The sequence below is a fragment of the Teleopsis dalmanni genome, chromosome 1 (assembly GCF_002237135.1).
Source record: "Teleopsis dalmanni isolate 2A chromosome 1, ASM223713v2, whole genome shotgun sequence".
NCBI classification, from domain to species: domain Eukaryota; kingdom Metazoa; phylum Arthropoda; class Insecta; order Diptera; family Diopsidae; genus Teleopsis; species Teleopsis dalmanni.
In genome coordinates this window covers 198,088,684-198,100,661 of record NC_051846.1, presented here as the reverse complement: position 1 = coordinate 198,100,661, position 11,978 = coordinate 198,088,684, and the positions used below count along the sequence as shown (strand labels likewise).

Below are 11,978 nucleotides of genomic sequence, written 5' to 3'. Positions count from 1 at the left end.
TGACACTGCGACCGTCGGGTCTATTGTGCCCCCTTCTAGGTTTAGAGTAGATCTCTAAGCACTGCTGCGTCAATAAAAAGTAGTATAGAACCTACTTTACAGAGTTTTATTGCCTCTTCCGTAAGAATATTCATTCCCAGTAGCCTATTCCGTATGTGCATTAGCGCAAGGCATTCTAACAGCACATATGTGGCTGATTCCTCATTTTCTGTACAGAATCTACAGTTTGTATTCGTATGTATGCCCAGTCTTGTAAGATGGTGTTTTAGTTTCCAGTGTCCTGTTAGGATTCCTGTGATGATTCTAAGTTTTTCTTTTGATAGGTTCATACAATCCTGGTATTTCTTATTGTTATGTGTATGAATAATTGATTTGGATTCTTTTAATTCTGGTATATTATCCCAGTAATCCGTTTTATTCTCTACTTTTATGAGAGAAAGGAGCGTCTTCGTTCAGATATAAGTACATAAAATTGCTATTGTTTTAAATATATGCTAGCAATCAATATATGTTTTCAGTAACAAAACGAATTTTTTTCCTTTTGCAATTATATTTATTAACTAATATCAAATAGCAGTTCACTAAACAAATAAATGTAATAATTCAATACTGTATTAAAGCAGAGCTCCTCAAAACAAAGAAATTAAATAATATTTTATTAAAATTGTTTTCGAAACGAATTAAATTTATATGCCGCCCGCCCTCACATCTACAAAAACTTATTACAATAATATTTCTCATAAATTTCTACCACTTTTAAGAATGAAAAACTTAACGACATGTCGCCAGCAAATACATTATCAAAATGATATATGTCTGCGGTATCATGAAATAACATATAAAAAATAGGGTCATTTGACTAGCTTAACACACTAAAAATAAAAGTCAAAAGTGTCTGTCGTAAATCTGTAAAAATAAATAAAGTTGTCAACCCTACGCAAACAAGCGAACGTTTGAAATACACAAGCACAGCGGCAAACAGTGGCAAGCAGTGGTAAGCGTTGGCAAGCAGTAGCTCTGTCGCTTCTTTGCTCCCCTACCGCTATTTTGTCTATCATTTGTGCTAGAATCCTAAGGTTCATCGAACTTATGTCATGTTTGGTTACGATATGCTAATCTCAACGTTACAATATTCGTGACTCAACTGATTGGTTGGCGTTCGTTTAGTTGTATCCAACGACAGGATAAGAAACGACAAATTTCTAGATTTATATTTTAATAAAATCAAGAGAAAAACAAAAAAAAATATCTAAAAGGATAAAAGTTAAAACAAAAATATAAAATGATAAACCGAGAAAAATGCTCCGATTACGTTGTTTGTGAGTCATACTGTATTTTCCTCCACAAAACTGTTAAGCATTGTATTATTCCATATCTTAGGTTTACTGTACCCACAGACCAAATATAACAAATTTTTGGATTTTTAAAGGGCACGTGCCAAATTGTTGGTACAGATGAAGTATGATTAGTTAATGTTTGAAATGGTTAATCCTTCTAGTGAAGCTTTTTATTGTATACTTAAATGTCATCTATAAATAGAAACGACGATTAAAGTAATCAGATTAATTTTAATATGGAAAGAGAATACGGAATGTGAAAACGTTAAAATTATTTTAATTGGATATAAAAGAACTTGAAAGTTTTTATTATTCTCAAGTAGGTACACTTAATTTTGATTCACACAAAGGGGAAAATCTCTCGATTTGTATAAACACAGCACTGTCAATTCAATTGTTATTCTTAGTATGCTTTGACTTTTGGAAAAAAAAGTAGTAAAGGCAAAATTTTTTTAAAAAAATTTGAATGTAAGAAACATTCTCAACTTCTGCTTTTAAAATAATTCATCTGTGACGTTTAACAATATTAATAGAAAAAAACTATTCAAACTGCTCTCAAAAGACAACATAATAAGTCTACTACAAAAGGTATGTAAATTTATATTAATTATTTTGATAATAACTATGAATGGTTATTGGGGTTGGTAGCAATTAAGACAAGGTAGAGCTTTACGTTGAATGATCTTTAATTTTACGATGAATTAAAATTAATATAGTTAATGCTATTCTAAGTTGGTTGTTAAGAGGAAGCGGGCATATATATAGAGGGTTTCATTGACTTTTAAGAATAAGTCCACCTACTCTGAGTGTACCTATCTCTTGTTGTTGCCTTCCTATTTCAATATTGTTTGACTGTTACTATAATCAAGTCTTTATTTATATTCACATCTTTGATAAACTAGAACACAGTCACAATTTCATTAGTTTTTCTTAATACTTAACAATCCCTTATGAGGATATATCATGGGAAACATTAAGATTGGTCTAGCCGTTGCTTTTAATTCTTTACAATGTTTTAATATACGAGAACCCAGATAAGAGATTTATAATAATACGTCAATTTCCGCTCTAAAATGTTTAATTAAATTTGATTTTATGATAAAAAGTTAAATGACTTTAATTGCTGCTTTATTGCGAAGTCTAAAAAACTAGATTATGTCTGCAAGTGACAATAGAACTCCTGCTGTAAAAATTAATAAATCGTACTAGTTTCTAGAAAAAATTATTTCCTCAGATTTGTTTTGAAACATATGTATAAAGACAGTTAATCTAATGTCATGCTTTACCGATATATCAAGTGTTTTTTATATATTCAAAACCATTTTTCACCTCACTATTTTATAACTGCTTTATTCCTTAAATATAAATGTTAAATCAAATGTTAAATTCTATTTGAAATTTTAATAACAAAAAGATCAAAAATTGATATTACAAATTTTTATGGTCTTTATAGTGTTGATTTGTACTAAGCAACCTTAACGTTGACGTTGAGAGGTAAGATAATTTTTAAATATTACAAATTTATTGTTAATTGTTTTTTTTTTATTTTTTTTTAAAGTCACAGCATTAGTTTCGACTAAGCAACTGTTGAACTCGCGCATACAAGTCACTTACTTTAATACCTAATACAAATCTCCTGTATTTATACAGAGGTAAAATGATTTAACAATCTTTTATACTTAATTTTATTCTCTTCTTTTAAACAACAAAATTCAAAATTAACTTCTATTTTTTTATTTCTATAGTATTTATTTATATTAGGTAAGCGTCCTGTCCACGCATACAATTATCCTGTACTTAAACAGAGAGGTAATATTATTTTAAAATATCTTACACTTATTATCCTTCTTTTATTTAAAGTTATTAAACTTCACTTTTACTTAAAATATATTTTTATCATTACAGTGAAGTTATAATACATAACCACTTGTTTTCCGACATTTAATACGCATATCCTGTACTTACACAGAGAGGTAAAATTATTTTAAACTTATTATCTTCCTATTACTTAGTTATTAAACTTGCCTTTGACTCATAATATTTATCTGTTATAGATAACCACTTGTTTTGCGGCATTTAATACGCATATCCTGTACTTACGCAGAGAGGTAAAATTATTTTAAATTATATTAAATTATTTTAAACTTATTATAATCTTTTTACTTAAAGTTATTAAACTTTGCTTAACATATGGTATAAAAAATTTTAACCATTAGAGTGTTATTCTTAACAGACAACCGCAAATTTTTCGGTATCTAGTACATATATCCTGTACTTATACAGAGAGGTAAAATTATTTTAAATTATTTTAAACTTATTATCTTCCTTTTACTTAGTTATTAAACTTGCCTTTGACTTATAATATTTATCAGCTATAGATAACCATTTGTTTTGCGGCATTTAATACGCATATCCTGTACTTACACAGAGAGGTAAATTATAAATATATAAATTATATATAAATTAAATTATAAATTAAATTATATTAAATTATTTTAAACTTATTATTTTCTTTTTACTAAAGAAAACATATAATAAATTTTAACCATTAAAATGTTATTCTTAACAGACAACCGCAAATTTTTCGGTATCTAATACGTATATCCTGTTCTTATACAGAGAGGTAAAATTATTTTAAATTATTTTAAACTTATTATCTTCCTTTTACTTAGTTATTAAACTTGCCTTTGACTTATAATATTTATCAGCTATAGATAACCATTTGTTTTGCGGCATTTAATACGCATATCCTGTACTTACACAGAGAGGTAAATTATAAATATATAAATTATATATAAATTAAATTATAAATTAAATTATATTAAATTATTTTAAACTTATTATTTTCTTTTTACTAAAGAAAACATATAATAAATTTTAACCATTAAAATGTTATTCTTAACAGACAACCGCAAATTTTTCGGTATCTAATACGTATATCCTGTTCTTATACAGAGAGGTAAAATTATTTTAAATTATTTTAAACTTATTATCTTCCTTTTACTTAGTTATTAAACTTGCCTTTGACTTATAATATTTATCTGTTATAGATAACCACTTGTTTTGCGGCATTTAATACGCATATCCTGTACTTACACAGAGAGGTAAATTATAAATATATAAATTATATATAAATTAAATTATAAATTAAATTATATTAAATTATTTTAAACTTATTATTTTCTTTTTACTAAAGAAAACATATAATAAATTTTAACCATTAGAATGTTATTCTTAACAGACAACCGCAAATTTTTCGGTATCTAATACGTATATCCTGTACTTACACAGAGAGGTAAATTACACAAAGAGGTAAATTTTGAAATATTTTGGATTTATCGATTATTCCTTTTTAATGTTATTTCTATTATAGTGTTGACTATCCATTTCTTCTACTACCTGATACAAATATCCTGTATATATCCTGAGAGGTAAAATAAAAACTTTTATACTAATTTCCTTTCTTTCCCCTACATCAACCAACAAAATTTCAACTTAACTTATATTTTTTTATAGTGCTTATAGTGTCTATATAGTCTATATAAGGCACCACATTGCTTTCAAGCATCACATTTTGATATCCAATACTTTCGTTAGAGAGTATTCGTTAGAGAGGTAAGCTAGAAATAATCAAATTAAGATTTACTTCTTTATTTCAATTTAAACAAACTTTTTCTTTAATTAATATTTGTTTATCCTTCTAGTTTGATTTCTGCAAGGCAACTGTTTTGGCCGTAAAACTCCTAACTTTTGTTGTTATCTAGGAGGAATATCCAGCATTTATTGTGGGAGGTAAAGTAATTCTCAAAAATGTTGCATTTTATTGGCTTTCTCCCAATTTAAAGTTAAAAAACTGAACATATCATTTACGAAATCTTTTTATCTTTATAGTGACTTCTAAGGAATTTCCAGGAAATCACAAGCTATCTTTGACGGTCTAGTTATTATTTCATTGGTTCACAAAGGTATGAAAATGATGAGAACAAAAATTTTTAATGGTTTTATTTTGATTTATATATTAATATAATATAAACATATCAAGAGTATAAAGATGCAAATTAGAGCACGTAGTAAGAGTACAAAGAATTTTCTCCGAAAATTTACTTTTATCTTAAAATGCAATATGATATGAGAGTAGAGTGTATCTACGTGCATCAAATTTAAAGAAAATGAATACTATTTTCTTTGGTAAACTTTTCACACAACAAATGAGCTTAAAACTTAAAAACAAATTATAATAAAACTAAAAATAAAAGTAGTTTCATTCTGTTACCAATTCAAATCGAGAAGCTAAAAGCGTATGAAACCAAAAATGAAAACTTTCGGTATTAAAATTGGTTTATTTAGCCACAATTGCCGAGCTTCTGTAGTTCGTGGCAATTAAACAAAGATAAAAATAAAGAACAAATGATAAAAGTAATGGAAATGAAAACGAGAAAAACTATGATTTACAGTTCTCAAGTATTGTAGTTAGAGTATCTCTATGAACAATTTCGGGCACTCCTAGTATGTGTGCACCAAATAAAACTTTTTTGCGATTGCACTTAAGGATACAAGCATTCCAAGTTCCTGTCATTTTCCGTTTGCCAACGTTGCAATATTCTGTTGTTCTTTTTTTTTTTAAAAAAAAAAAAGCTACATACAATTTAACAGAACAGCTGCATAAAAGTGAAAGTATAAAAAAAAAAATTCTGAAAAGCATAAATGCATTCAATTTATTCACGGGCGGTCCGTAAGGATATTAAAAGCATTTTTACAAAAAGTGAAAATGTGTACACAAAGGGACTAACAAGTATTTTACTTTATAGATTGTTAATATTAACTTCAGTTCAATAATAATTTTTTTCGAGTTAACAGTAACTACATTAGTGCCTTGAAACTCGTATTAAAAATATTTTTACTATATATACGTTGTAACATTTAAACAGGGATTTTTATATGAAAAGCTCACCACAAATTACGCGAAATTAGTCATGTACCATGATTCTGTAAATAGCTTTTAATATTTATGACATTATGAGCATATACGCATTTCCATTAAGTACTTACTTACTTATGTAACCATAACAACCCGTTACCGGGCTGGCATATCTGCTGCAGGCGCACCTTCTCCAGTCTTAAACATCAAGTCCGATTAGTGCGTCCTCACCTTGATCACTCCATTGGAGACAGGGTTTACCTCTATGCCTTCTTCATCCAACTACTGCTTCAAGTACCTTTTTCGCTGGAGCATCTTCATCCATTCCCACTACCTGACCAAGTCAGTAAAGTTCAGAATTATTAACGTGATTTCCTGCCGTAAATGCTTAATATCACGGTGTTCCTCACAGAAGCATCGGTATATTGCGCCCATGAACGCCCCATTGGCATCTCCTTAGTAATTCCACCGGTACCAATGAAGAATTGTGTGTAAGGTATAACTTTTTTTTTAAAAAAAAAGGTATAACTTACAGCTTGGTACGATGCGAGGCTTACGCCTACGATGCGGTGGTGAATATGCAACTCCACGCCGAATGAATGAACATTCTTCCCGCGTAAGTTTGGGTATTAAACACAACCACTACGAATCCAACCTCAACTGGTCACCGTAGACGAAGCTACGTGCCACTGACCCCCGTAGTACCAGATATTATCATCTCTGGTCAAATTTCGCAGGCGAGGATAACAACTACTACCATTCACACTTCTTACACAAGTGTCGGCGTGGCACCGGGATTTTAGTCGCCTCTTACGACAGACATGCCTACCGCGGGAATATTCTAACCCCTTCACCGCAGGGGGAGATCAAGCCAGTAAAGCTGCTAAATGTTAATTCACTGAAATATATCAATGTCATGATAAAGCTCGTACAACTCATGGTTTATTCGTGTGCGACAGTAGTCGCCAACTAGTAGAAGACCAAAGATCTTAGACAGAACTTTCCATTACGTATCTGAACTAATATATAAATCAGTTTTCGTCTGGGTTTTTATTTGGGTCAAGAGTTTGTTATAAACTTTATATTAGAAAATGCATTAAGAAAACATATAATTTGTTTGCATAATACCTCATGTAATGTTGTTATTCTTTCGAAAAATCTATCAAGATTTATTGGCATGACATTTAATCAAATGATTTGAAAAGAATTAAATTTTTGAATATATATAATGCTTTCTTATGTAGTTGTAAAGTTTTTGAGAAAAAATCATGAGTATTATATTCTGTTAAAGTGTCTTTATTTATTTATTAACTGATAATATGTATTTAAATTAAAGAATTAGATAAATCACCTTGGTGACAATTCATACTTTTGCTTTATTTTAAAGAACTGAGAGTGTATCCTTTAAGGATTTAAAAATATGTTGGACATTTGCAACATACAGCTTTGAAAGTATCAAAGCTCCAGAAGCTGGAGTTTCGAGCACAAAGAAAAATTTGCAGATTACATTGTAACTTCGCCAAATAAGTTTGCAATGAAATATACTTCATGGGTTAATTTAAAAAACCAATCAAATCACTTCAACAACTTTGTACTCTATTTTGAACAATTACAAATCAACCCTATACGGAAAACTGATTCTGCATAGATATTTCAATATATATCTTCGACAAACAAGTAGTGAATGCTTGAACTAAAAAATATTTCCTTAAGTTAGACTTTCGCTAACTCAGCTTTTTTGCTCAGTTCTTCCAAATCGAACTAAAGCACCGATTGCTAACCTATACCGTGCTTTCACTAATGGCACGTATCATCATTTCTGTGGCACGTTTTCATTTTTCACTTTATATATCTTCTATTCGGACATGTCAAAATTACAACAATTACAATATTCTACTTAGGACGTATTTTTAAAGAGGTTCGCCATCGCTACTCCAGAAACTTTGCTTTCATGTAGTATTTCTTTTGATATGTATGTGGAGAACAATTGCAATAAAAAGTTTTAAAGGCATTCTATCAAGTTGGGAAACATAAAAATATGTAGAATATTTTTCAATTAAAGTGCCGTAAGTAGAATGTGTTGAAAATTAGCGATTGTGGCAACATTAAACAATTATTATCGCATGCCTAAAAGCAAAATAAGTTTTATTTCAAAGGACATCATAATTCTTAAGTCATATTTTAATCGCTTCGTGTATTTTGTTATTAATAAAAAGTACCGTAAAATTTTCTTGTTTCTTCTCTGATGATTAAAGGTAACCCACATAATTACAACCTTTATTATTATTAAATTCTGTTAGCCGAACTGCCTTAAACAAAGTGGTATTTTGTGCACGCAATTTAAATAAAATTGTGTATTTGTCCTTCCTGTTTTTTCCACAGCCAAGAATATGTATGAAGCTTTATTTCAGTTATGGAACTGCCGGCAGGGCACATTAAACATGCAAGTAAATTAATTTATACCAATGACACCCTGTACACATAAATTATAACTCTGTAGCGTGACATAGAAAATATATTACAATATACTCAGTCCTCCAGTTCTAAACAACTACCGGTGAATTATGCGCACCATAATTAAAAATTGTGGCAACGTAACATCTATTTAAGTTTCTAGGAAATAAAGTTTATTTGTGCCGGCATAATAGTTTAATTAGAAAAACAATATCCTGCGTACTGTGTCTTTAACATAAGCACATAATAAAACCTTTAGTAAATTTAAATTCATTTGTCTTACACTTAAAAGACAGTGTGAACTGAATGAAATATAGAATTGTTTTAAATTGTTATATTTAAAAAATTTATTACAATATTGAAATAGAATAGAATAAAAATAAAAAGAGTATCAGCTCCCAACGGAGAAAAACACTGCGGCCATAGTTGATCTTTAGTAATGCAACAGATCCTAACCGAACTGATGATATTCCGCCTTCCGAATGACAGCCAGATTCTCAGCCGTTAAGGACCTCCTAATGTCAGCAGGAGAGAATAGTTCTTAATACAGACCTCCTCCTCCTGACCCAGTTCAAGGCAGGGCCGTTACAGAGAAGGTAACGGGAAGTCTCGTCTGCTTTTAAGCAGAGTCGACAGTCTATCTCTTCAGGCAGTCCCATTTTGTTAAGGTGATAACGCAGTCCATGGTCACCCGCTAAATGTTCCACCAGTAACATCAGCTCTTTGCTGCTGAAGAAGGATACCTTACCATAACTGGGATGAACCAGTTCTTTAGCCTGATGGTTACCTGGAACGTCATGTCAGTAGCGACTCTTCTCAGCTGAAAACCATTTATCAATCAAAGACCTAGTTGTAGACCAACTTAATCCTCAAAATGGCTCCGGTCCACAGAGTTGAATGAGAGATCCTGACCTCGCAAGACCACAGCTACAGCGTGAAATAGCAATCTAACAGAAGCATTGAGAGAAACTTCAGGATTGCTGATGGATTGCTGCTTAACTATCTGAGTGAGTACAGATACGGGCACCTTTCAACCCATTATTAATGTTGATATGAGCGCAGACCAAGATGTGGTGAAACTTTCGTTGGAGTAGTATCGCGTTGGATACTACGCGAACAAGATTCTAGCTTTAGGACCAAATATCCCTGCACCAACTCCTTCTTTGTTTTTTGAACCGTTGATGTACCACAAAATCACTTTTGGTTCTACTCCAGAAGTGCTATTTTCCCAGTCCAATCGATCGGGAATGAGAACTTCAAATTTTCTACAAAAGAAAAGTTTCATGTTCATGCGATCTATCCTATCGTAGATCTCTATGCCAGAAACTAGTCTGCTGATAGAGTTTTGACTGACAGCACCTGCACTCAAAGCTGCTGTCTTTTTAATAAAGACATACCCCTCTGGATCCATAATGAACTTCAGTGCTGTCGTGGTTCGATATGGCAAGTTCGAATAGTTGCCATTAATTTTAAGTTACTACCTGAATAGTTTGTTAAAAATATTAAATTAATAATAATTTATATATTTAAATTATATTTAAATAAACTATATTTAAATTATGAACCCACTATATGTATTTAAATAATTTTTTCCCTATTTCAGTTTCGTTCAAACCAATCGAAATGTCAAAACCCGTAAGGAAAGAGTTAATTGATAAGTATATAGCTGACAAAAAGTACAAATGCATTAAAAAACTCAACAGCGGTGCTTTTGGGAAGGTATATCTTGGCGAAAATACTCAATCAGGGGAAAAAGTTGCCATTAAACTAGAAAGCCAAAAAGAAAACTCTAAGTTTTTGCAATATGAGTACTACTTTTATAGTAAATTGAGTGATGGTATTGGAATCCCCAAAGTCGAATATTATGGCAAGGAGAAGAAAAATAATGCACTTGTGATGACATTGTTAGGTCCCTCTTTGGAGAGCTTTTTCAGTTTCTGTGGGAAAAAGTTCACTTTACACACTGTGTGCTTATTAGCCGATCAGATGATTGATCGTATAGAGTTCATCCACTCTAAAGGTATAATACACAGGGATATTAAACCAGAAAATTTTTTAACAGGGTTACTGGAAGAAAGTTCATTAATATATCTTGTTGATTTTGGATTTTCGGATTTATATAGAGACTCTGTTACCAATGAACATATTGAGTGTGTTGACAATGAAACCTTTTATGGTACGATGGATTTCTCTTCATGTAATGCATTACAAAACAAGACACAATCTAGGCGTGATGATATCGAAGCTCTTGGTTATGTATTAATATATTTTTTAAAAGGTAAACTACCATGGCATAATATAACAGCTGAAACCAGTCGACAACAAGCAGATAAAGTGCTGGAAATGAAACTTTCTGCGTCTATTAATGACTTGTGTAAAGGAATAGATGATATTTTTAATGTATATATGAGTCATTGTCGTAGTTTAGATTTTAAGGAAACTCCGGACTACAGATATTTAAAGGATATATTTCGTTTTAAGTTAGCTAATATGCGTATTCGTTTGACGTCGACTTTCGATTGGATTCCTAATGTTACTTGGTTTGAAAAAGGTATGCAGAAAATAACTACAGATAAGCGACGTTCAGTCAGAAATAAGAAAAATACACAATGGAAAAAGCAAAAGTTTAGAAAGAAAAAAAGGAATGCAAGGAGATGATATGATTACTTTGTCTAAACAAACAATCTAGAAAAGTCTTGTTTTTATTTTATAAAGATTTTTTTATGTATTCAGTTATATATAATAATTGACAAATGATTGTTACATTATATAGAAACTTAAGAAGAGCTTGCGAAAAAAATTTAAAGCACCAAAATTAGACTTAAAAATCTTTTAACCAATGTAATATCTAAATTTAAATAATTTATTTAATTAATTAGTATATCAGCTATTTCAGAAGCACTTGGTTAGAATTGATAATATTAATTATATATATAAAGATGATGGTAAATAATAGAACAAACAATAGAACAAAATTTTGTAAATCAAAAATAAAATTCTTTTTTTGTTAAGGTCACTTATATATTTTATACAATCTCATTTGTTTCGTCTGCATTAATTTAATTATCTCCGTATCTATAACAGCAAAATAATTATGAACACCTAAGTAACAGTCATTACCATTTACTATTTTATTTATTATGAAACTTGCCATCCTTTGGAAGTCATCGCCAGTGTTACACACATTTACCACTGAGTTTATACCACTTCAGTCGAGGATCAGAGCGGTAGCAAAGTGGCAAGGAAGCTCACAATGATACACACAGCAT

The 11,978-nt window shown here is 30.4% G+C and overlaps 1 protein-coding gene and 1 long non-coding RNA gene across 6 annotated transcripts; both read left to right on the top strand.

Moving 5' to 3' along the window:
• The first annotated feature begins 1,823 nt into the window (after positions 1-1,823).
• LOC119671190 lies at positions 1,824-3,146 on the top strand. The gene is made up of 4 exons (XR_005251771.1): positions 1,824-1,925; positions 2,791-2,831; positions 2,896-2,989; positions 3,083-3,146. It is a non-coding gene; the product is annotated as an uncharacterized LOC119671190 (long non-coding RNA).
• Positions 3,147-3,242: 96 nt separating this feature from the next.
• Positions 3,243-11,513, top strand: LOC119671188 (casein kinase I-like). Of its 5 annotated transcripts, none has more exons than XM_038081742.1 (9): positions 3,243-3,310; positions 3,907-3,960; positions 4,388-4,441; positions 4,579-4,632; positions 4,711-4,768; positions 4,854-4,952; positions 5,042-5,129; positions 5,229-5,302; positions 10,313-11,513. In XM_038081742.1, the coding sequence occupies exon 9, from the start codon at positions 10,333-10,335 to the stop codon at positions 11,365-11,367; it is 1,035 nt and encodes a 344-aa protein (XP_037937670.1). In that variant the 5' UTR covers positions 3,243-3,310; positions 3,907-3,960; positions 4,388-4,441; positions 4,579-4,632; positions 4,711-4,768; positions 4,854-4,952; positions 5,042-5,129; positions 5,229-5,302; positions 10,313-10,332; the 3' UTR covers positions 11,368-11,513. The 5 variants fall into 5 exon arrangements, with proteins under 5 accessions (XP_037937670.1, XP_037937671.1, XP_037937669.1 ...); XM_038081743.1 differs by lacking the exon at positions 3,243-3,310 and adding an exon at positions 3,396-3,445; XM_038081741.1 differs by lacking the exon at positions 3,243-3,310 and adding an exon at positions 3,717-3,769.
• Positions 11,514-11,978: the final 465 nt, after the last annotated feature.